At 38.9% G+C, this 25,861-nt stretch overlaps 3 protein-coding genes across 8 annotated transcripts in view; 2 read left to right on the top strand and 1 right to left on the bottom strand.

Moving 5' to 3' along the window:
* Positions 1-25,861, top strand: part of LOC134212970 (CD63 antigen-like) — a 119,073-nt gene that overhangs the window by 34,813 nt on the left and 58,399 nt on the right. The window lies entirely within an intron of this gene.
* On the top strand, positions 6,239-8,507 carry LOC134217133 (cingulin-like). The gene is made up of 3 exons (XM_062695913.1): positions 6,239-6,578; positions 6,634-8,314; positions 8,380-8,507. The coding sequence occupies exons 1-3, from the start codon at positions 6,241-6,243 to the stop codon at positions 8,401-8,403; spliced, it is 2,043 nt and encodes a 680-aa protein (XP_062551897.1). The 5' UTR covers positions 6,239-6,240; the 3' UTR covers positions 8,404-8,507.
* LOC134217132 (dynein axonemal light chain 1-like) lies at positions 24,365-25,210 on the bottom strand. Its single transcript, XM_062695912.1, has 3 exons — positions 25,050-25,210; positions 24,852-24,963; positions 24,365-24,787 (listed from the first exon to the last, which is right to left on the bottom strand). The coding sequence occupies exons 1-3, from the start codon at positions 25,202-25,204 to the stop codon at positions 24,494-24,496; spliced, it is 561 nt and encodes a 186-aa protein (XP_062551896.1). The 5' UTR covers positions 25,205-25,210; the 3' UTR covers positions 24,365-24,493.

Below are 25,861 nucleotides of genomic sequence, written 5' to 3'. Positions count from 1 at the left end.
ATGTGTAAGGGCATAAACGGGAACCTTCTTACAAACGAGCGTGAGGTGAGCCAAAGGTGGCGGCAGCACTACGAAGAGCACCTGAATGGCGATATGGCAGACAACGGTAGCAGTATGGTAATGAACCTAGGAGCACGCGCGCTGGAAATGCGACTTCCGGCTCCGAATCTCCAGGAAATCCAGGAGGAGATCGGTCGGCTGAAAAACATCAAAGCCCCTGGAGTTGACCAACTACCAGGAGAGCTGTTTAAACACGGTGGTGAGGCATTGGCTAGAGCGCTGCACTGGGTGATTACCAAGGTTTGGGAGGTTGAGGTTCTGCAGCAGGAGGGGATGGAAGGTGGCGTGTGCCCTATCTACAATAAGGGCGATAATATGGGTTGTAGCGACTACCGCGCAATCACGTTTGTGAACGCCGCCTACAAGGTACTCTCCCAAATTTTATGCCGCCGACTAACACTAATTGCAAAAGAGTTCGTGGGCAGTACCAGGCGGGATGTATGGGTAAACGCTCTACCACAGGCCAGGTGTTCGTCATACGTCAGGTATTGCAGAAATCCCGCGAATACAACGTGCCCACACATCATCTATTTATCGACTTCAAAGCCGAATATGATACAATCGATCGGGACCAGCTATGGCAGCTAATGCACGAAAACGGATTTCCGGACAAACTGATACGGTTCATCAAGGCGACGATGGATCGGGTGATGCGCGTAATTCGAGTTTCAGGGGCATTCTCGAGTCCCTTCGAAACGTGTAGAGGGTTACAGCAAGGTGATGATCTTTCATGTCTGCTTTTCAACATCGCTTTGGAGGGAGTAATACGAAGGGCATTGATTGACACGAGTGGTACGATTTTCACGAAGTCCGTCCAGTTCTTTGGTTTCGCCGACGACTGATATCATGGCACGTAACTTTGAGAGGATCGGATGTAGGAAGCCTACATCAGAATGAAAAGCGAAGCTGAACGGATTGGACTAGTCATCAACACGTCGAAGACGAAGTACATGATAGGAAGATGCTCAAGAGAGGTCAATGTAAGCCACCCACCACGAGTTTGTGACGAAATCGAGGTGGTAAAAGAATTCGTGAACTTGGGCTTACTGGTGACCTCCGATAACGATACCAGCAGAGATATTCGGAGACGCATAGTGGCTGGAAATCTTACGTACTTTGGACTCCGGAAGACGCTCCGATCGAATAGAGTTCGCCGCCGTACCAAACTGACTATCTACAAAACGCTTATTAGACCGGTAGTATCTCTACGGACACGAGACCTGGACGATGCTCGTGGAGGACCAACGCGCACTGGGAGTTTTCGAAAGGAAAGTGTTGCGTACCATCTATGGTGGGGTGCAGATGGCGGACGGTACGTGGAGGAGGCGAATGAACCATCCATCGTTCACACCGCGAAAATCGGAAGACTGCGGTGGGCCGGGCACGTAGCCAGAATGTCGGACAGTAATCCGGTGAAAATGGTTCTCGACAACGATCCGACGGGAACAAGAAGGCAAGGTGCAAAGCGGGCAAAGTGGATCGTTCAGGTGAAGGACGATTTTCGGTCCCTCCGCAGACTGCATGGTTGGCGAAGTGCAGCCATGGACCGAGCTGAATGGAGAAGACTTTTATGTGCAGCACAGGCCACTCCGGCCTTAGTCTGGTAATAAATAAAGAAATTGTAGTAATATTGCCTTTCCTCATAACTTCCGAACGCAATGCCCGATCGTGTTCAAATTCAATAATGATCAATGAGCTCTTCTCCCCCGTCGAATGCAACTTGCTACGAGATAAACAATTTGGGGAAACTGGGGTAATATGCACTTTCGGGGTCAAACTACCCTTCGAAGTTTTTGAGGACATTTTCGGGACATTTTCAGGAGTGTTTACAACAGCGCATGTAGTTCGGATCTCGAACTACGAGTCTAGCAGTAAACATTCTCGAAAGTATGTCTGAAAGACCGCCAAAAAGCCAAAAGTTCGTTTTGCCCCGGGGGTGCATTTTACTCCAGTTTACCCTATTAGTTAATAAACGAAAAGTAGGTCCATGTTTCTCATGGCTTTCGTGCACACACACATGCACACGGACAGATTGACATTTGCTCAATTTATAGAACTGAGGCGATCGGTTTCTCGTGCATTATAGAAATATTATTTTGGCCATAACTTTTAAGCTTATAGTCCGATCTGACCCAATTCGAATTCATTACTATGTTCCGCCCAAATCTAGTATGACCCTATAAAAGCCATCTCACCTCTGTGGATTATGAACATTATCGCCATAAAATATTAGCATTAGATTCGCACAAATCACCCGTTAGGGGAAGAAAATGATACTCAGTTGCAGTTCAGACGGAACTGTGGTCTCTCAATCACACCCGTTTTGGTTCCCATCCTCCGCCGCGCGTCATTCAGCGTCGGTCAGGTTACGCCGAGGACACAACAAATCGGTTGCTACCCCTGCCAAATGAATAAATAAACAGAACAAACCAACGCCACACTCCTATTACGGTTGATGGTGAATCCTCCCCAGACAACCATCAACCAACCGAGCCCGGTCGCAGAATGTATAGTCTGATGGGTTGAATGGCTTCCTTCCCGGGCGAATTGTTGTTTGCGTTGCGAATAATGTTACCCAAGAATCGTATCTGTGGTGGGATGTGCCTCCGACTAAAAACATGCCAATGTGCGCTATTCATATGTAAAAGACGTGAGGCTTAATAGATGGAGTGAATATTTGCCGCTGGATATGAGAATGATGGAAAAGGATACAAATTTGGAGAAAAATCAGTTACAGTTTCGTATGACTTATCGGCTCTTGGGTTGTATTGGAATGAAGCAATGTTGATTGAATGGTATTGATTTGATGCTAGAGGCAAGCTTCCTGTTTGTATATCATTTATTAGATAAAATTGCCATTCAGGTGAATTGATCATTCTATGCGCAGAATGTTGATTTATCTTTGAACACGATTTTGAGCCGCATGCTTTTTTAATTTTTTTTTTCATACTTCTATTTTTTGTCTCCGACCAAATTTTCTGCATTCTAATTTCCAGGATTGAAATACTCCCTCTCTTTCACTCAAAAAAATGGCAACTTTACTATATTTAATTTATGAAAATCACGCGAATCAACTCCCCATGCATAAAAATAATATAAAAATAAATAAAAAGTGTCAAATCCCGATTAGGAAAATGTCACAACTTACGAATTACTAGATCACAAACAAATTTTTAATCGCATAATTTAATATTTTTTATTATTAAATAAGTGTTACAACACATTTTGCTTTCAAGGAGAAAAAATAAGAAGATATGCTTTTGCTTAGAAATATAGTTAGCTAAATTTTTCGTTCATTAGATACCTACTGATGAAAAAACTGAGAGGCTTGGTAGAAAAACTGAAAAAAAAACTTGTTGAGCTTCGAAATATCGACAGTAGTTGGTAAAAGAATACTCCCAAAATAACTGATTGATTTTTTATGTTAAGAATAATCCATACTGTTATTATTTAGCCACCAGAAAGCCAATAACAAAGATAGAAATACCTGGAATGTTAAAATTTGCTGTGAAATACTTCGTGGCAAATTAGTACGTAATTCATAATGTTATTTTTATTCTCTCAATTTGTAATTCAGTTGCACTTGGGATGCGACAGCTGTTGCTGAAATATACAGAACGAACGCAATCAATAAGAGGCAGCAGCGTTTCAGCACGATAAATATTCGGATCTTTTTTCCGGGCCATTTGAAGCTATATACTGCCCCTATTCGCATAACAGTCCCATACCAGTTGTCTCCATTTTGAGGAATTTGCTGATGAAGTTCTCAAACTAGTTTAACATAAAGAAATACAAAAAAAGAATCTTATAAATTTATAAAAGGGGCCCTCCTTATCCGTGCGGTAAGACGCGCACGGTCCGTGGCTTCGGGCCCCCACAAATTTTATGAACCAAAACCAACCTTTTTTGTACATTTTGGGGCCTTCACAAGCTGTCGACCCCGAGGCCCCCTTCCGGCTAAATCCGGCCCTGCCGTGGCATAAAAGTATCATCGTGCTAGCCTCAAGATATCTTCTTCTTCTTATTGGCATTACATCCCCACACTGGGACAGAGCCGCCCCGCAGCTTAGTGTGCATTAAGCACTTCCACATTTATTAACTGCGAGGTTTCCAAGCCAAGTAACCATTTTTGCATTCGTATATCATGAGGCTAACACGATGATACTTTTATGCCCAGGAAAGTCGAGACAATTTCCAATCCAAAAATTGCCTAGACCGGCACCGGGAATCGAACCCAGCCACCCTCAGCATGGTTTTGCTTTGTAGCCGCGCATCTTACCGCACGGCTAAAGAGGGCCCCCAAGGAGGGCTAAGGAGCCTCATGATATACGAATGCAATGCCATGTAATGCCAATAAGAAGAAGAAGAAGAAATTTATAAAAGCTGCAAGTTTTATGAAATTTTGACATAATATTCTTTATTTGTATACAATACTTGAGGACTATTGAATACATACATCATATTTATGTTCATTTTTTGAGTGTCAAAGCATCAAAACCTAGAATGCGACTGTTATGCGAATAAACATCAAGATAGGACAATACAAATGGGTTTTGATTTTCAAACAAAGTCTGTAATTTTATCAGTTTTTAAGAAACAGAACGCCATATTAAGTTTGTTTCTAAAAATAATCAAAATCAACAAAAATCGACATGGGACTGTTATGCGAATCGGGGCAGTATATATAGTTGTCACATGGTATTCTGGGAGAGAAATGAGAGTGATTCATCAATTTTGGTTGTACCCAACTGCCGTTGAGGGATGGCATAAAATCTTCCCATACCATACCGAGGGCATGGGAAAATGTCCAAATTAAGGACATAGATAATATTTAAATTGAGGTGCAGATAATTGGGTTCAGGGTGATATACTATAGCTATAGAAGATTCTTTTCTTGCTTTATGACAATTTATAAAAACATGTTAACCCTTACATAATGGAGCTACAACAATATTCTTTCTTGAAAAATACTTGACCAAACCAAACTCGTCTTCTCTGGTTCTCCGGAGCCCCTTGTTATTTCATTTTATACATCTATGTAAATTAATACCGAAAGTTTAGTTAGAAATGACTAATCTGACCTTCGACCAGATTTCAATTTTCTCATGCTTAACAACACAACCAATCCGATTAGAACACAGCGATTGTATTTCCCGGAAATTTGATCGATATGGAATGAAAATTAACGTTCACACGACTGAACACATTCCAAGGAACCCATAACTGTCCACTTACTTAGAGAGTTACTTTCAGTTGAAACAGCTAACAAAAAAGTTCATCGGCCAGAGGGTGGAGGGCACATTAAATATTTATGAGCTCATCTTTCTCACTCCATCCTATCCAGCCGGATACGCTTCTCGGTAGAGCCGGCTATGTGTATTTGTCTCTAAAGTGAATGACGGGTCCAAGCTGCGGAAAATTTACGCCGAAAAGTTTTTGGACAAGTCCGACTGGATCATCCGGGGAGGCTTCTTCGGCGATTGTCTTCGAAAAGAAAATCCATTGACTCTTGAACGCACTCGCTAGGTTATACCCAGTTTGTCAGTCTGATGATGATAATGGTGTCGCAGAAGTCAATCAGTAACCTTTGGGAGTATTCTTTCACCAACTGCTTTCGCTTTTCTGGAGTTCGATGATGAATTGGATTAGTTGGGATGACAGTTTATGTGGTGAAGTGAAATATTGTATAGAATATCCCTCAAATAAAACAGCATATTGGGGTAAAATGGAAACAATGTAGTTAGTTAGATTATGTGGCGATGGCGGAAAACTGGCTGGCATACGAGAAATATCATAATAGCCCATCATAATAAACCCATAATCAAACCTCCACTCGAGTCACCTGTCGGATTTATTTAAGTTCAATTCAATTTTATTTAAGTGCACAGTTTCATAGAACTACTTTTTATTTGGTAAAACATATGCGATGCTTTTTACTTTTCTAAAGCGCAAAGGTAGTCGCAAAAGCTACTTCAAAATTTAAAAAAATACCTTTATTGCCCAAAAAGGAGTATATTATACCTTCTAAACCTGTTTAAATGGCTGTTAAAACTGAAAATACCTCATGATTATCTTGTCGTTAATAAAGTTCCACTTGGTTCCACCCTAATGAAAATATGACAATAATATTTTGTCGTGCTCTGCGATCGCGATCTAGTATTCCGCAAGAACTACTTCATAATGAGCAGCAGTCGTCTGGAGAAGCTACACCAAAAAATATCTGATTACATTCTGCTGAAAAACCGACAACTTCGCCACTTCACTAGCTTGGTGTTAGATTGTGACTTTTTGCATTTTGCGGAGATCATAGAGGACTCGGAATATTTTCTGCAAGAAACGTCCCAGAATATCGAATCGTACACAGCGGAGAGCATTTTTCTCGGCTCGATCGAACACAGAGTGACAAGTCTTCGAACAGCAAGAAACCATTGTTTGCGAAGGCTGAATAACTTTGCCGGGGTTATCTCGGTCTGTGAAGACTCCGTGTTCTCGAAAATTTTCTGCCAACGACAGAAAAGGTTATTTTTTCTTTTAGCCTTGAATGGCAGTCTGCTCATCTTTTGAATATTGTAGAACCAAGAACACTTTCCGAAAACAGTTTCAAACGTATCGAACGCAATTCGAAGACTTCCTGCTTCAGCTTCTGGATATATACGAAATTGCTCAATTTCAGAATCAATTCAGCAGAACCGACTTTCTACATCTCATCGTGCTCAAAAACCAGGAAAACATCAGTCACGTAGTTCCGCAAGATTTACGGAAGCCTTCTGCGATCTACTGTGTTTCGAGCCTAAAGCTAGAAACACACAAACTCTTTTTGGATCTTCTTCTGCGTCATCTGCACCTACTCGACGAAATGGAAAGTACTTCAACGGAATCGATGCGTGATCGATTGAATGAGGAAATCAATAAATCCCGAACGGATATGGTTATCCAAGAGGCAGAATTGGTCGAACTCCGACACGAGCTATTCCCGTCCGACGTCAGCTTAAAAGAGCAACGAGATGCCGTAATCGATTGCCTAGAAATTCGAGAGTTGGATCTTGAGCATCGAATCCGTTCAATTGATCTACTGCAAGTCGATATCCAAGGACTGGAATTGCAAGTGTCTAAGCTGATTGAGGAGCGTGAACGAGTTCACGAGAAACTGATGGAAAAACGGGCGGAATTGCGTAAAGGAATACGTGAAGTAGTAAGGCTGGAGAAACTGATCCAGAAGATTGAGAAAGACATATCGAACAGAATGGTAGCATTTCAGCAACGTCTGGAGGACCTGGAGCTGAAAAGATTGGCGATTTTGGAAGATGATACACTGACAGAGGAGGAACGAGCCCGATTGTTGGCCGAATTGGAACAGGAGATTGGAACTATTCGTGAGAAGCACGACGCAGATCAGCAACTGTTGAAGGAGAAATGTGAAGAATTGAAAGCGAGGTCTAGAAGCGTCATTGAGGATTTAGATGCATTCAAGGACGAATTGGTTCAAAAGCACTTGGATGAAATTAGGGAGTTGGAAGAAAAAAAGAAGAACGCAACTCCTTCGGAGTTGGAACTAATCAATGCGAGAATAGCAGAGCTGCAGTCCGAGTTTGAAGAGAACATGGCAATGTTGGACGTGGCACATACTAGGCGACAGTACTTTAACGACGAACACGGAAGATATTACATCAACGAATTTGGGCAAAAGGTATATCAGAGAGAATCAGGAGCCTCGGAATATATTTTAACTGATGAAGGTGGCTGGGAGAAAATCAAAGATGCAGTGGAAATACGGAAGGACGAAAAAGGCGAATTTTACGTTGACAACTTTGGGAGAAAAATTTACACAAAACGATTCTTTGAGGATGAATTTGGGAAGTATTACATTGATAGCAACGGTAGAAGAATTTATATTGAAGCATCTATTATCACGAGTGAATCGGAAAGTTTTAAAGAGTCAGAAGAAGAGCTTGCGGAAACTGCTGTAACAACAAGCGAAGAAGAAATGTCTTCACATGCATCTGAAATACATGTGCCCGAAGAAGTAAACATACAACGTGCAGATGATTTCAAATATATACAAGAATCTGTTGGCTTACCGCTGAGGAAGGGACTGGCGTTGGTGTTTCTGCAACAACCCGAAGATCCAATAGAATTTTTGGCCAGGTTTCTGGAAAAATATCACTATGATCAACAAAGGGAAGCGGAGAGAGCACAGCTGGTAGAAGATGTTGAGAAGATGAAAGAAATTATGAAATCTCAAATAGACTCGAAAGTAGACATTTCATCTTTTTTGATAATTATGTTCAAAATTTGTTGCATTCTTTGTTTTAATTCTAGGATTCAAATGCGGATGTTTGTTGAGCTGAAATAATCTATGGAATGAAGATTTTATTTGATAAACTAGGACTGTTTCAAGCCTTATCATATTTATAATAAACATTATTAGATCGTGTAATAATTAGCTAGTGTCACTATTGGGGGCCCTTCTTAGTCTCCTTAGACGCGCGGCCACAAAGCAAGACGATGCTGAGGGTGGCTGGGTTCGATTCCCGGTGCCGGTCTAGGCAATTTTCGAGTCGAGTCAAGTACGAGACACTGAAGACGACCTTACTGTTGAGGTCGAAATACGTATCTGTCAAGGTACAATTAAGTGGTGGAATTAAATGGGATTGTACAAACTCATCTTATGACAAGTGAAGACATTCCACTAAAAAGCTCAAAATAATTTTCTTAACAATAAGTATCATCGTGTTATGCAACGTACACACCAGTCAAGCAGTTTGACGAACATTGACTCCGCCCCCAAGAAAACGCTTCGGTTGCTGCTTTGTTTGAACGCGTGTGAAGTTGTTCGAACAACCATTTGACAGTTGGCGACTGGGTTGGAAAAAATTAAAACGGTTTGATTTTGGTTTGAGTTGTCGGGGTTGGAGTCAAGGTTCGCCGAACATGTTTGAGCATTTGTAGTGAAGTTGCACAAACCCCATATATTTTTTTGATGGTTGGTGCTCAAGTTGGCGCTTCGGTCGTTCGTGTGTGATATTGTTGGTCGAATAAATTGATTGTTCGTGTCGTTGTTAGTAAAACTTGATGGATGTTTGAATAAACGAGAGGTAGAGTCAATGTTGGTCAAACTGCTTGACCATGTGTTCGTTCCATTAGCCGCAGGATATACGAATGCAAAAATGGTAACTTGGCTTAGAAACCTTACAGTTAATAAGTATGGAAGTGTTTAATGAACACTAAGCTGCGAGGCGGCTCTGTCCCAGTGTGTGGATGTAATGCCAATAAGAAGAAGAAGTAGTGCCACTTATTGAGCAATAGAGAAGTCCAAAAGTTTGAAACACAGAAAGCTGGATCATAAATATGATTATTCTACGACTAAAATGATGCCATATGAAAAAAAATGGAGATTGACAATATCTATTGTCAATTTCTATTTTTGCCTTTCTCGTACAACAAAGTTGTACCGAAAGGCTATCATTTCACACCGAAAACGTACTTTTTATAGAAGCCTCTGAGACCCATAGTGTTATATACCAATCGAATCAGCTCGACGACATTTGTGTCTGTCCGTGCGTATGCACAATAACTAAGAAAAACATTAGACAACTTTTCATATAGTAATCCTTAACCGATTTTCTTGCAATAAGTTGCATTCGACAGCGAACAAAGCCTTGTTGATCACTATTGAATTTGATAACGATCGACCATTGCGTTTAAAAGTTATTAAGAAAATGGTACGACGAACCATATAAGCGCCATACAAGGTTGGTGTCTTGGCTAAATGCGAGAAAGGCAGTATCACTACTCGGTGAATTAAGTTGAGTTTTTCATATGGCGTCACTACTATTTTTGCACCTTGTCTCTTGAGTTTTGAATATATGCGATTTAGGAATACATTATTTGTGTAAACAAAAATTGTTTTATAGATTTTTTAGAATATAAACGTGTCTCTAGAAAACTGATTTCTAAGTAAAAATAAGGTTTGTTCGGGTTTCCGCCATTGTGCATCGCATTGCTCGTCGCGTTTACTTTGACGGGCACCTAAGGTGCCTTATGTTGAACGAAAATAAACAATTTTTCAATCAAAGTTAATTGTTTCGCAGTGATCTATCGAATGGTGCACAACACAGCAACATATTAACAAGCTAAGGTGATATTTCAATTTATTGGATTTTTTTTAAATTTTCATATGAAAGATGCGATTTGGAACTTCAATTACTATTATTTTCAGTATGCGAAAAAACGGTATAGGACTGATATGCAAGAAGGGGCAGTTTAGCGCCAGGAAATTGTTTTTAGTCGCATGAGACTTTCGTCTCTTCCGGTGCACTCTTGTGCTATTGACAATGAAACAAACGCTGCTCTTTCCGGTGGTCAATCAGTGAGAAAACGAAAGAAAAAACAAGTATGTACTAGAAATCCTATTGGTTTAGCTTTATAATTAGTTTTTCCCGAGTGGCTTTGATTCAATGGCATACACGAGGAAGCTTCTTGGCACACAAGTCTATAGGCAGACTTTCTCAAACAAGGATTTGTGAAACTGCAAACAACTTTTGCACTTATATCAACCATATTTCATTTAAAAAACTTGTTTTTCTTTGCATCAGTGCTAGTGTGTGCTACCACCACAGTTAGTTAATGAATTTATGTTGGTTAGTTGCTCTTATGTTTTTATGTACATTCGCCAGAACTCAGAAAAAGTTTCCCAATCGATCATTCTGTTTAAGAACTATTTCTAAAACACTATTTTAATCATCTTTCATGTCAAAAAACATGTCAAATTGACCACTTATTTTTCTACAAGCTCGTAAAGAAATGCATCTTCAGTAGCAGTTATAAGCTGCACATGTTTTATACTAGAAAACGATAAAATAATCTTCCGAGCAGGGATGCCAGATTTGAAGACATGTCTTTAATTTGAAGACATTTGAATCTCTGTGAAGACATCTATTTCATGATGACATTTTGAAGACTTTTCAAACTATTTGAAGACATACCTTCTTATTTAAAGATTTAGACTTAAGATGAAGATGAAGACTTAAAATTTCAAACGTAAAAACACATTTACACTAGCCGGTTGACATTTTTTAGTTATGTGCTGGTTAAAAAATTCCCGATGGCAGCATTCGTTTAAATTTTGCTTGGTAGCATGGCGTTTTCAAAGTGTCTTTCGATGTCGATCATTGTATCAGAACGCAATGACCGATCTAATTTATTTCAAACGGCAAACAAAAAATAGAATTCTATTATGACTTTTTCGGCTGAAACAAATTTCTTTATGATTCATCTGATCTTTTCGGTATTTCCAGAATACCCGTTGAGAATGAGAATAAATTTTGAAGATCTCGATGAATTTTCCGTGGATTTTAGAAATAATTTTCAGTGAAAATTCGTTTTAAAAAAATAATTCGTGTAAAATAGGGAGAATTAACCATGAAGTTTTTCATGAAAATTCAAGAGAATAGAAATTGAAAATTCTTCTTAAATTATCTTAGAAATTTATAACAATTTCAGTATGGCAAAATAAAATGATTCCCCCAAAATTGAAACGGGAAATTCATCTTTATTTCCACAAACAAATTTCTATGTTCTTGCGGGAAAATCATCTGAACTCCCACAAAGAATTCATTTTCATTTCCACAAGAAATTTGTCTTGAATTTTCGTGGGATGTACTCTGGATTTGTATTTGAAATTTTTGGGATGTCTCTTCGGATTTTCCATGTACCACAATTTACGGAAAGTTCAAAATTTCCACAGGAAATTATTTTCAATTTTCCCAGAAATTTTTTTAGTTTCCATAGAAAATTCTTACGAATTTCGACAGGAAATTGAAATTGTTCTGGTTTTTAATGGATATTGTTCAGAATAGTCACGGTAAATTATTTTTAATTTATACAGGAAAATCTTAAAAAAAAATTAGAGGATATTCATAAACAAATTTGCTAGGGTTTTTATTGAAGAAACTTGTTACACTTTCTTGTTGAATTCTTCCTTGAATTCCTTTGGTATTTTTTCAAAAAATATCTTTGGGCACTCTTCCAGTACTTTAACTGGAAATCCCTCTATGAATTTCTCCAGTAAATCCATCTCTGGAATTCTTTTTGAAATTCTCCTTGAAGTTCCTCCAGAAATTCGTCCAGCAATTCCCTCAGAGATTTTTAAGAAAATTTCTCCAGAATTTCCTTTGGAAGTACATCTAGAAACTCCTCCATAAGTTCGTCCAGAAATTTCTCCGTAGGATCCTTCAAGAATTCCGTCGGAAAGTCCTCCAGTCATTCCTTCAGAAATTCCTTAGTTTGTTTCTTTCACGACATTCTCCAGTAGTTCTTCCAGGAAGCACGACACTCTCTCTCGAAGCTCCTGCAGGCATTCGTTCGGAATTTCCCAAGTATCCTTTCGAATTTCCAAGAAATCCTTCGGAAGTTTCTCCAGGAATTCCTCTTGATGATGTTCCAAGATTGTTGCCGAAAGATTCTCCAATAATACCTCTGGAATTGTACTCTGGAATTTCTTTGTTATTTCCTCCAGGAATTCTTTCGGAAATTCCTGCAGCAATACCTCAGGAAGTTCCTCCAAAAAGTTATCCAGAAGTTCCTTCGGAAGTTTTTTCAGAAATTTCTCCTCCTGTAATTCCTCCGGAAGTTCCATTAGCATTTCACCCGGAAGCTCCTCCAGAAATTTATCTGGAAGTTCCTTCAGAAAATCTTTTGGATGTTCCAACAGCAATTCCTCCGGAAATTCCTTCAGGAGTTCCATTAGGAAGTCTCCGAAAAATTCATCAGGAATTTATTCTGAAGTTTCTCCAGAAATTCTTCCGGAAAATTCTTCAAAAAATCTTGTGGACGCTTCTTCAGGTATATATATTCCGAATCCCTACAGACAATTCTTTAAAAACAAGAACAAGAACAAAGAAATTCATTTAGAAAAATCCGTTGGAATTATATTTAAAGACTGATTAAAAAATCCAGAGGAAAGTGATTGCCCTTACTCATGAAGATTTAAAGAATATTTTTTTGAATTCTAACAATTTGAGTGTTAAAATTAACGATACATAAAACAAGGAGATGATTGAAATTATAAACCTATCGGATTTTGAAAAAAAAAACATTGATAATTTTGATATTGAAGACATTGGAAGTCATTTTTACTCGACTGTGAAGACATTTGAAAATATCCGGAAGCAGGGATTTCCGAGGCCAATTCAATGTCAAACTTTTATGATGTCGATGAAATATTTATTTTTTGTAGCTAATGACGTCATCGTCTATTGTTTTGAACCTCGATAATAAAACTCGAGTAAATTCTGTTGAAAATTCGTGCAAAAATACAACTTAGGGTAACGGTAACAATAGTGGAGGTAGATCCACAAAAGAAAATATTTTAAAAATTGATAATTAAGGGATTAAATTTTACAGATTAAATACCTTAGATTACAGATTAAATACCTTAGTCAATAGATAAACTAATAAATTTGCTAACAAAAATGAGATAGATGTCATTTAACATCAACAATTACCAAATATTGCTTGCACCACTATGGGTACACTGTTCCTTTAGTGGCGGTAAAAAATAATTTTGGTTCCCATAGTGGTGCTATCCATTGGTTTCTTATGAGACTCGCCACTATTGGTACAGTTGCACCACTATAGGTGCAAGGGAGTCAATTTTGTTAAGGAAAATCATTGCTTTCAATAGTTTTTCAAGCAAAGTCTTAAGATAAGTTGCATTTAACAGGATATTTAAAGCACGACGAATCAACTGAAACCTTCGTAAAGTGTATAAATCTGATAAATCCAATTAAAACCCCACTACCTCCACTATTGGTGCTACCTCCACTAAGGGTACAGTTACCCTAGCAGTATTCCAGTTATAAATTTCCCGACGAAACTGTTCGAATGTTTAAAACTATAACGTCTGTTGAAGATGACATTTTTACAGTTTCAATTTAATTTCCTAACTCCCATACAATCTACTAAAGATGCCCTTAGTATTCTATTATTTATCATTTTCACAGTTAATAATTTAAAGCGTAAAAGATACACTTTGCCCATGGAGTCGAGAATGTTTCCCACAACAAGGACCAAAAATTGAACTCGTCATCTCCAGATTGACAATCCTATGCCTTCACTCTCAAGAACAAGTGAAGTCCATGAGTTACACACTAACTTTTTCTATTTCGAGCTCGGCAAAATTGGGCACCACATAGCTCAGTAAATTTCAAACCTGAACTTCGGCAGAAAATTTCGTTTATTACTGATTCTCAGCAAAATAAACAAAAAATGGCGAAAAAATTAAGTGTTTACCATTTTTGATTTCGAATTTATATCCAGTAGTTGAAAATATTTAATATTCTTATGACTAGGTAAATCGTGAAAATTTACTTGACTCAATGGTGTTTGAACCTTCTCTTGACATTGTTGGAAGAAACGTCATTTCACGAAGCATGCAAGCCCTATGGTGACTGAGTAAGTGAGGGATGGTTTCTGAAATGTATATTTCCGTTTAGTTGTATACCGCATATATCAGATGCCACCAATATTTTGAAGTTTAACATATGTTGAAATAGTTTTTGGGGGCATCATGTTCGTCGTAACATCGATTGGGAAACCCTGTCTAATCTGAACGAGGCACAAAAGTAGTTAGATGGTTGCCGTCTGTTAGATCCTTTGTATTCGATACAACCATTGCAATTGCATTGGTAGACAGGAAAACCAGTTGCACTTACAGCGTAATTTATTTAATAAGCAAAAGTAAAAACGAAATGTCTGGCCCTGGGGGCTTATTGGGATTGATTTCTACCATATCACGAGAACGGTTCTATCATTCTAAAATAGTGCAATTGCTTCTGAAAATTGCCATAAGCAAGTGAAAAAAGAAATAAAACAGATTATCGGTTTTGTTCCTTGTCCCGTTTGTGTGGCAACTAAACAGCACTTGCCGTTTACTTTATGTATAAAGCAAATATTCAGTAGCTTTGAAACCATCAAATTAGGCCTAATGTGAACCACTACATTCATAGCAATCAGTAATCGGAAATGTGTCGAGATTCACATGTAGTGAGCCATCAAAGAGTTCTAATAAAGAATTCTATAATTAGGATAGCTTTGATCACCGCGTGACTATCTTTTTCTTCTTATTGGCGTTGGGTATTCATTAAGCACTCTCATTAAGTTGTTAACTGCGAGGTTTCTAAGGCAGGTTACCATTTTTGCATTCGTATATCACGAAGCTACACGATGATACTTTTATGTCCAGGGAAGTCGAGACAATTTTCAATCCGAAAACTGCCTAGACCGGCACCGGGAATCGCCGCGTATCTTACCTCACGGCTAAGGAGGGCCCCTCACCGCGTGACTTTATCGAAATTAATTTATTGTTTTTTTTTTTCGGTGATAATTATAGCATTAGCATTAGCATTGTTACGGTGTAATTCGTAGATTGGACACTAGTGATACTCATGTTTCACTTTTGAGATCCTTATCTAGAATGCTATCAGAAATCAAGAAGGGAAGTGGTCCTTGATTCCAGTCTTAAACAAAAATAACAAAAGCATGAGGATTACTACGTCTGGCCACGCCCATCTTCACCGTAACTAGGGAGAGGAAGGAAGTGTTGATATGGTACTTACTTAACGAGAGGCCACCGACTTAGCGACACCCTCATAAATACCACGGAGTTGGATAATGAGGAAGGGTATTCGTTGGGTCAGGATTTGCCTGTAGCTGGCAATGTAACCGTGGTAGATCTTACCCCGTAACACACCACGTAAAGGTGTCTACCCAGCGCTACGGGTGTATAGCTTTTTTCGGTGATAATTATACTACTCAAAGCGAAAGGGAATAGATGAAAGTAATGAAGATACAGATTCGATTGACACCGCAAGCGAGCGGGAAGTGTGAAATGAATAGAAACTGAAGATTAGCAGAGGGCCATATGAGAGAACGAGCATTGTTGAAATCGCTGTTATTCTGCCTAACGTCCACCTAGGAACGGCTTGGATAGTGACGTGGTGATCACTGTACCAAGACAGGCAAAATAACAGCGATTTCAACTTGCTAATGTGCAGTTCTATTGATTCGTGGCATATTTTCAGAAATTCATAGAATAGCGCGCTAAATTTCACACTTGCCGTTCGCTTGCGGTGTCAATCGAATCTGTATCTTCATTACTTTCATCTACTCCCTTTCGCTTTGAGTAGTATAATTATCACCGAAAAAAGCCAATAAATTAATTTCGATAAAGCCACACGGTGATCAAAGCTTTCCTAATTATAGAATCCAATTGGCGAAAAAATGATGAAATACAGTTCGAAGAAGATTCAATTTGGGCGAAGTATAGCCTTACGAGAGTTATGCGTGAAGAGATTTAGCGCACTCTTGGACTCTAATTGGACAAGAAGAGAGAACAAATCGTTACATTTTTTCTACTGTATTTATTTTGCTAAAAGAGCTTTTTCCATTGTGGCCACTGTGTGAAGAACCGCAATACTTGACTTTATTTACTGGTAAGCCAACTGCTACTTGGACAGTGTATACCTTGAGTTGATATTGTCTCAGTTTTTAACAAAACTGATAAAAATCTGATGGACATGATGGTTATTATCTCACTTTCCTACCTCCGTTAAGTATCATCCAACCAGCTGATGTCAGAGTTTCTTACAATTTTGCGTAGGATCCGACCAAAATCTGTATGAGAACTGGGCATATGCAAAATTGTTAGATTCTTATACAAAAAAATGTAAGCTTCTAATACAGATATTGTAAGAGAAGCTTGCAAAATTGTAAAGCCTTATACAATATTTGGATTGGGAATAAAGTCATTAATCTGCGTACAGGGCACACGCATAGCAAGATCTACCCAGATTTAGCATGTTGTTTTTCTCATTCTCGAATCATATATTTCTACTAGACTTTTAGTGACTGTAATTTTCTTTAAAAATCCACCATAGTATTTGCATCTTAGCAGAGACGTGTTGTTAAAGACGCAATACTACTAAGATAGTTTTTCTGCCTCTCTTTTTGTCTTGAAATTAATGAAAATCGTTTTCCCGATGTGTATGGTAAACACACTTCGAAAGTACCGCCATCGGGGGTGACAATGGGTCTGGGGGGTGAGAATGGGTCATCGCTCTCATCTACAGCCTGGAGGTCGTAGAGCAAAATCGTTCAAAAAGGTCTCTTATATTTTAGTCTTCTTGCCCTCAAATACATACAATCCATTCTACAATTCTAAGTAGTAGCATTCTAGTAGTAGTCTAAGTAGCATTCTAAGTAGTTGAAACAGTGACCCATTCTCACCCCCATTTGACCCATTGTCACCCCGACGACGGTAATGCACTGATATGTTTTGATGAAATTCTACACATCGGCACACCACATCTGATAGTCAAGTCTTACGAACAGACCGGGAAGAAATAAAACTTAGCTAATCGTTCTTTCCGAAGTGAGCATTGATATATGAGCTCTTTCCAGCAGCAGCAAAATGTCATCTGTTTTCCATACGCTCTTGAAGGACCATTATTGTCAGCATTTGCGAAACAGTACTTGCCACACTTACAAACTACATATATCTGATTGTGTATGTAGCTGCTCATGCAAGGAAGGAATCTTCTACCGAATGGACCATCAGAAACAGGGAAGCCACCCGGACCAGGACGTCGAGTAGTATAGACTAATTGTTGCCGGTGGCATGTTAGGCAAGCGGGTTCCGTTGTCCTCGTTGCTCACGCTAAACACCGAGAATAGAGAGCTTTTACAAAAGAACTATTTCAACAGTCAGAATCGCAAATTGCGGGAAACTTTTGTATTATTGTTTAATATACGTTACTGACAAAGCCATGTGTAAAAATTTACTTCAATTGTCATCAAAGCGACTGATTTTAATATATGTTGGTGAACAAAATGTGACCAACTCGATGTAAATTCTAGATTATCTGGATTGGTTTCTTGGCCCTTCAATATCGAGTGAGCGAGATTTTACCTTGAAAGACATACAATTGGGGACAATTATTATTCCACTTTTGTTCATTTGGTTCAGAGAAACAATCACGAATTATGAATAGTTTCGTTCTGTATTGGAATAATACGGTGAAATTCGTTAGCCAGCGGATACAGTTGATTCAAAAGTGTAAGATTGCTAATGTCGTTCCTGTTCGCGTGACTAACATCTAGGTTACTTCGACCAGACAGCCAAAGCACCGGTACTACAAATGTCAAACCGATGTTGGTGTTGAAATCAAACATGCACTTCAACATGATGCATAAATTATGGTCTATTGAAGCTTGTTGAATCATAATTTGGCTAAACAATTTGAATGACTACAGCGCCACTAGCGTTCTAGTACTTATGCTTCTACTGCGGATACACACATAATTATTGTAGGTATATTGTTTAAAATAATTTATGCTGTTTTAGGAGACAGACATTTCACATGACAAAAACGCAATGTTGTTTTAGAGAATGCTAGCGTGCATGGCCTACTGATAGCGGAAGAAAGCAGCTTTTTGTTGCGAATTTTAACACTCTGAACAAATAGTCTGTGTCTGAGACTCCTGCCGGTAGTCCTGCTGGCATAATGATGTGTGGATAACTAAGCACAGGGAAAGCCTTCAAACGAATCACCACGGTTGAAGTGAGGGTAGTTATGTGTCAACGGTAAGGAAATGAGCGTATGAGCACATGGTTAAGATAAACACTTCATGGGTATTTCACATGAACTTGACACTCCTTCCTACTATGAATTAATAGGTAGGTACTGGATGTGCTTAAGCCTTTGCTGCTAGTGAAGTAGAAATTTCGCTTTGAATCGTTTCTCTGACAGCACTGTCGAGAACACGATAGACACTTTGGTTTGCTTTCTGTTCGGCTGAGTACTGCCCATGATCACATAGTTGACGTATAAGCCAAAATGACCAAAACACACTTTTTTGCGAATATGGCTTCTTCGTACGGTTATACATATGCTCCATGAAAAAAGATTCATGGTTTGTTCGGAAACATTTGAGTTATGGCGATAATTGTTTTTGGAAAAATGGTCATTTGATCGCATAACTTGACGTACCTCCATTACCTGCTGCAATATGGAGCAAAAACCTGTCTCATATTTTTTCGACATTCACAAACCACTAATTAAGCACTACATAGATTTTCGTTTTACTTTGTCGTATTTCAGGACTACTTTATGATTTGGGCGTAACTGATTTTGTAATCAAAAATTAATATGCAAGTTCCTGCTGAAGCAAGCGTTTCTTACAATGATATGGAAATGCTAATATCAACTTCCAAACTTAGACGTACATGTTCATGGTAGAGTTAGAGGCGAAAGTATAGAGTTGATAGTTACGTTAGGATACGGCAGGCATGAAGAATGTTTTTATAGAAGTCGGTTTGAAAGCGAGCGGAGAGCAATATTTGTGATGGCACATATCGCACGACCTTCCTTCTGCCAAACTTCCTTCTGCATTTCTAGTGAAATCCACGGTATAATCCGACAAAATAAGCTTTCATCCATCGAGGTGTAGCTCTGGAGATAAACGTTTACATTCTTTTGAATCAATAAAATAATGTTTGTTTGCTAATTATTGTCGCCACAAGTTTTGATTTAAGACAAACGCGATCATTCAAAAGGAAGTATAATATAGAAGAAGAATGAAAATCTATTAATTATGTAACGCAATGATGAACCAAAATCTAGCTTAATTTTTTGCGTGACAGGAGAGGTCTGCCACTGAGGACTTAACACATAAGAATTAGTGCGTGTTAAATGGCTTTTTATTTGTACTTCAGCTTAATAATATTGGTATGTATATTTCGAGCACATTTACCGGGAAGGATCCTAATATATTCCACTGCAGTTATTTTAGTTTTTACAATTGTAATACAATTCTTATTCATGTTTTTCATTACCTTACCCGGCCAGAACTGAATTATACAACATGATATGGACTTTGATGTATGATTCAAAAGCGCAGCCAAAAATATCAACAAAAAAATGCACCGACGTGTTATTTAAATATCAAGATGTGTTATGGATGAAAACAAACTAATAGCTCGAGATATTAATCACTTCTTCCAAATACCATTAAATGATAACCTCACCTCTGATATTTTGTGCTTTTATATCCTACATATGAATCATGCCCATATCTCATTATGCAATCTAATCACGATTGATTTACTTCTAATCCTCGTCTACTCGGGTATTAAAATTTGGTTGGAACAAGGGCTTTGGTAAATACATGAAAACGGCAACTGCTTGCACACTTGTTACAGAACCATTCTAATGCTGTAATGTGCAAAAATCCCTGTTCGGTACTGATTAAATTCTTTGCAACACGAACTCTTCCACTCATAATTTTATCTTTACCTCATAATTTTAATGTTCACGGAAAGAGCTATCCGAGAAACCTTCACCGGAAACTCGAACTTTCCAAAAGATTTCTTTCTTCAATAAATCGTTGCAACTAACTAGAATTATTCTTTAGCGCTATATAACCACACGTAGTAGCCTGGTTTTTACGCCATGTTATGGGAACAAACATTTCACAAAACGTTTGTTTGATCGCATAAACTGTCGTATGCATATTTAGACCACTTCAATTAAAGGAATATTAATTAATTCCCCGCGGCCTTAAAATAACTACTAATATTGTCCATTTAGACAGATTAGTTCATGTATTTTGTTGATTGATATGATGATTCAGGTAAAATTGATAAAAATGCGTTTTCCCAACATCGATGGTGCTGGTTGTTACGTCAACTATGAAATCATGGGCAGAGTAGCTTATTGAAATGGTGGAAGAAAGTAATGAATATGGTTAAGGATGGCATTTCCGTCTACGGTCTAATTCCCGTTATTCACCTTAACATCATTGAAAGCAACAACCTTTTATTATTACGGCCCAGAAAGATGATCCATAAGGCCAACTGTTTGATACTTTGGCTTTCGAGCCGATGGTGAAAAATGGACCCCAAACCGATTTCGAACAGGGAGGGTACAACTTTTTAAGAAAAAAATATTTCATATTCTGAATCTATATACTTATGAGTATTAGTGCATGAGCACTACTTCAATTAAGGTTCGAAATGCTTTGAAACTTAATTGACAATCAGCAGCAACTGCTTACACTTTGCTTGTATATTTGTTAAGTGTAATCTAGGTTTGTTGCTCAGCTGTGCGGTCAGCATGGACAGTAGACGTCTAAGGGTATCAGTACCAGTTGCTGCTAGCCATGGCCAGCCGAATGTTTCAAGGAGGCAAGACGAACCTCATTGAAACATTTGCCTGGTTATGAGTTAGCCAAGGAGGGGAAATCCTCCTTGGAGTTTGCGGCCAACGACCTGAGGATTCGTACGATGATGGACAACGGAATACTTTACGGTTTATGCGCGAAAACCTGACGACCACGCGGACTGAACCAAGTACTGGACGGATAAGCAAATAAAAAAAAATGATCTCAAAAAATCGTTGTTATTATCGGGTTTGCAGTGTTCCGGGTTAAATTACTCGCTCGGTTTCTCCGATATTCGATCGAGGAGAAATAAAGAGGAAGAGGATCTTACACCATTCACTGCTTTAAAAACTTACTTCTTCAGCACACGGACTAGTCTCTTGTGGTGGATCTAGCCAAACTCTGATGATAACCGATGTCCAGTTATCTTGATTCATCCTAATACCAGCTCTTAGCTAAATCATTATGCCATTCAGCTCTCAGTTCGATCACGATCGCAAACGACTCGGATAGTCACCGATGGCGGATCTATGCTACTCCGAAGTCCGAAAAGAAGTTCCCTAACAGCTGGAGCTTCTCTACAATCGACCGTGGCACCACGCTCTGGGTAGCCGCAGAGCTCACCATAAGCTAACAATATTTGCAATGATGGTAACCACGCAGGCACTCCCGTTAATTATCGACACGAGTATCGACATCTATCTTCCGCAGCGATGCACTACGATCAGTAGCGCAAAATGTCGTGATCGTCATAGAGCTTGCTGACGTTTGATCATCTTTCTCTTGTACGCGCACATAATGGATAGGATTTGTTTTCATCGGGAAACGCTTCCCTTCCGTGCGCGTGCAAGAGAAAGATAAAGATGATTAACGTCAGCAAGCCTTATAATAAATACAGAGAGTTTCTATCTCGGGTGACCAAATGAAAGTATCGCGGGTTCTTGTTCAATTTCACATGAAAAGCAGTCATAAAAGGCTTTGCTTTGAAATTAACATTTTTAAATTATTGTAATAGATATATGCAAAGAATAATAACTAGTCGATAAATTAATCATATATCTGTAATCCACTGAGTTGAAAGTGGTGATGAACACAAAAATAAAGCAGACTTTGCATACTGTCATGACCTGCCACGGAACAATATTTTTTTAGATTTTTGTAGCCTGCCTTCCATTCTTTGCGTTTCAATAAAGATTTAAAAGGGACATGTAAACGCCGTGTGACATCTCTCATTGAAAATGAGAAAATAAGTACTGACTACGATTCTCCACCTTCTTCAATGGTGGCCTGCCAAAGTTCTGCTCTCCATGAGGTCTGTTTGATGATCATCATGCCCGCGAGTACGCATGCTGCCTCGTGAAATGTGATACGGTATGTGTTGACTGTTGATGACTCTCAGACACGTCAGCCTATGAGTACACTCCAGCTTTCGGACATTGCAGTTCGCGCTCAATGGCCTCGAGCTGTTCGCTATAAGTCGATATGGCTGTCGAAGCTCTATTTATTAATAAGCATCACCCCCAATTATTTGGAAGTTATCTTGGAGATGATGTCACCAAGGATGTTATCGATCATTTAGTAATTTGCGTTCGATCATTTAGTAGTCAATAACTCATTCCAGAAGCTGAATTTTAAAATGTGTTGTATGGTGGACTTCTAGTGCGAAGGTTTTCATACAACTCTGCCTAATGGTTCGTTGTTAGAATTTAACTAATAACGGAGTTATAGCGTTAGTTGCAGTAACTGAAACTAAATGATTGGAATTTTGTTATCATCTAGTCTAAGTTACAGCAACTAACGCTATAACTCCGTTACTAGTGGAATTCAAGCAACGAACCATTGGGCAGAGTTGTAGAAAAACCTTCGCTCTAGAAGTCCACCATACAACACATTTTAAAATTCAGCTTCTGGAATGTGTTATTGACAAACTACTTAATGATCGAACGCAAATTACTGAATGATCGATAACATCCTTGGATGTCACAGCCGCCAACTCTAATTGACGCCTCGTGCAGGATTTTCCGTTGTTGGCGACTATGATTTCCTTTTTTATGATGCTCCACGATTTTATTGCAAACTTCCCACAATTTAGCGAAGAGCCACGGCACGACTCTGCCCCCTCTGGCTACACCTTTGAACCAAGTTGCTACTAACGATACGTACGTGGCACGCCCAACATCTGCAAATGAATTAAAGTTAATTGTTCACATCTACGACTAATAAGCCATCATGATACAACGCTTGAAAACGCGATGCGCATGCATAACGTCTGAAAGATTTAATTCGAATGGCATGTATACCATATTTGACTAATACCATATTTGACAAATAACATTTATTTGGATTCTTTACAGCGGGTAAATATTAACACACAAAAATAATTTGTAAATTTCTTTAGATTTTTGCCACACCGACCATGCGTATCATGCGAGGCTTACTTGTGTGCTCACCCATGGGTTCGGTTCTTCACTCTGTGGGTGTATTACGTTTATACCCCAACTCCCAACCCTCAACTTATGCATTGCATTGTTCCAACAAAAAAAGTTTATGATTTTTTACCAAGAGTGGATCCTAGCGAAAAAGCAATGATGTTCCAACAATCCCGAATTGCAATGTCTGATCTATGCAAGGCGATCAATGCAACAAATCGATAATTGTCAAATTTCAAAAAAGGGGGTTTATTAAAGTTGTACACATACACACATACAGACCTCACCTCAGTTCGTTAAGCTGAGTCGATCAATAGAACCCTGTAAATTTCCGGGTCTCCTATCAAAGGTTCGTTTTTGGAGTGATCCTTAAAGGCTATGTTATACGAGAAAGGCGAAAAACCACCAAATATTCAGCACCACATTGTATACATAATGTTTCCGCTTTCCTGAGCAATGAATGTTTTTTTTGTAATGCAATGTGAATCAGTGGAACAGAATGTACAAATAAAAGCTAAAACGACAGCCGTATGATGTTTCGCAGCATCGTTTCAAATATAGAAAGAAAAAAAAAATTCTCCCCTTGGTAGCAGTCGACACAAACAGATGATAACGCACGATAATATTTTGCAGCAATAAAACGACATGTAGCTGTATCTATTTGCTTTACATATATTCAAACATTGCACAAGCATAGCTTCTACACTGAGTACACATCATGCACAAAAACAGACATATATGCTCACTTATATGAGTACTACAAGGAATGTAAATCCGGCCAGCAATCAGTCTTCATCCGCTAGCAGTGCTTCACCGTCCAGCTTCTTCAGGAATGGTAACCTTTTCAGGACCTCCCTCTGATAAGCCACCCCATCGATATTTTCGACCAGAGGATTTCCGACAAAGAGCAATTCCTCCAGGGTTGAGACCGCCTGTAGCTTGTTGAACTCACCCCACTCACGGATCGAGTTGTTTCCGATGTAGAGCACTTTGAGGCACTTCAGATTTTCGACACCCTTTAGCTTGTCGATAAGATTGTAGCTAACCCACAGCTCTTCCAGTGTTTCACCGACTACCTCCTGGAATAGTGGTTTAGATTAAGGAGGTGAAAATGTGGGTGGGTTTATCACTTCAACCGCTTACAAGCCCAGTGAGTGCTCGGATGTTATTTCGACCCAGAGATAAAATCCGTAGATTTTTCATTCCGTTCAAGCCGACAATTTTGTCAATCATGTTTGACGATATACTGAGTTTCCTTGTTTTGAAGTTTAATCAAAAATAGAAAAGCGAAATAGTTTTTATAGAAACAAAAAAAAAATATAACTCAACAGTAAACCTCACTCGCATTCAACCAACGTAGATAAAGTGCCATCCATCTTTTCAATCGGAGGCCATTGAAATTGTAGTTGTATGTCTTTGGCTTTGGTGGGGTCTTCTCCATCTCGCTCCGCTGACCAACGTTGTAGGGCTTCCTTGATAGTTGTTGAACGAGCCATGTTTGACGTTAATTTAACGGGCTGGCTACTAAGTTTTCATTACTAGCCTGTTTCAATATTTCATTCTTTACGGTTCTATAAAGAAGAGCTTTGAATTCCCGTCGTATTAGTAACATGATAAAGAGTTTGCCTAATGCCTATGTTCACGGGAGATGAAAGCACATGCAGTGCACACGCTTAAAAAACTTCATTCGTGCTCCAATTATAGTTTAAATTTTTTATCCCCAAAAAAACAAGTACAGTGAACCGTAAGACCACTACAAGACCCATACTATGCAATTTAAGAGACAAAGCAAAATGCTGTGCTTGACAATGTGCTTTCGCGTCTTTCTGGGACAAATTGAAACAAAGAGCATACTACTTCGAACTCCTTTGTTCGTTGTGGGTTGTTGATGTGTACTAGCTTTTCCCCTCTCGATGTGACTTTAAAAGGATATATGCTCTAAGTAGCTTATGCTGTCACATTTCAACGTACCACGTGGCACCACCCATCGCTAGTGGGATGCAAAATTGCACTCCATTTTTACCTGTTTACAGACAGTGTGAATGTCTCCATCTCCATCGGATCGGTTTTCCATCCTTTATGTTGTTTCCCTGAGTCGATCCACCACCCACTTTAACTGTCACACGATTTAAAATAATTGAACACAGCTCACG

The sequence above is a fragment of the Armigeres subalbatus genome, chromosome 2 (genome assembly GCF_024139115.2).
Source record: "Armigeres subalbatus isolate Guangzhou_Male chromosome 2, GZ_Asu_2, whole genome shotgun sequence".
Lineage (NCBI taxonomy): Eukaryota > Metazoa > Arthropoda > Insecta > Diptera > Culicidae > Armigeres > Armigeres subalbatus.
This window is presented reverse-complemented; position numbering and strand designations above follow the sequence as displayed.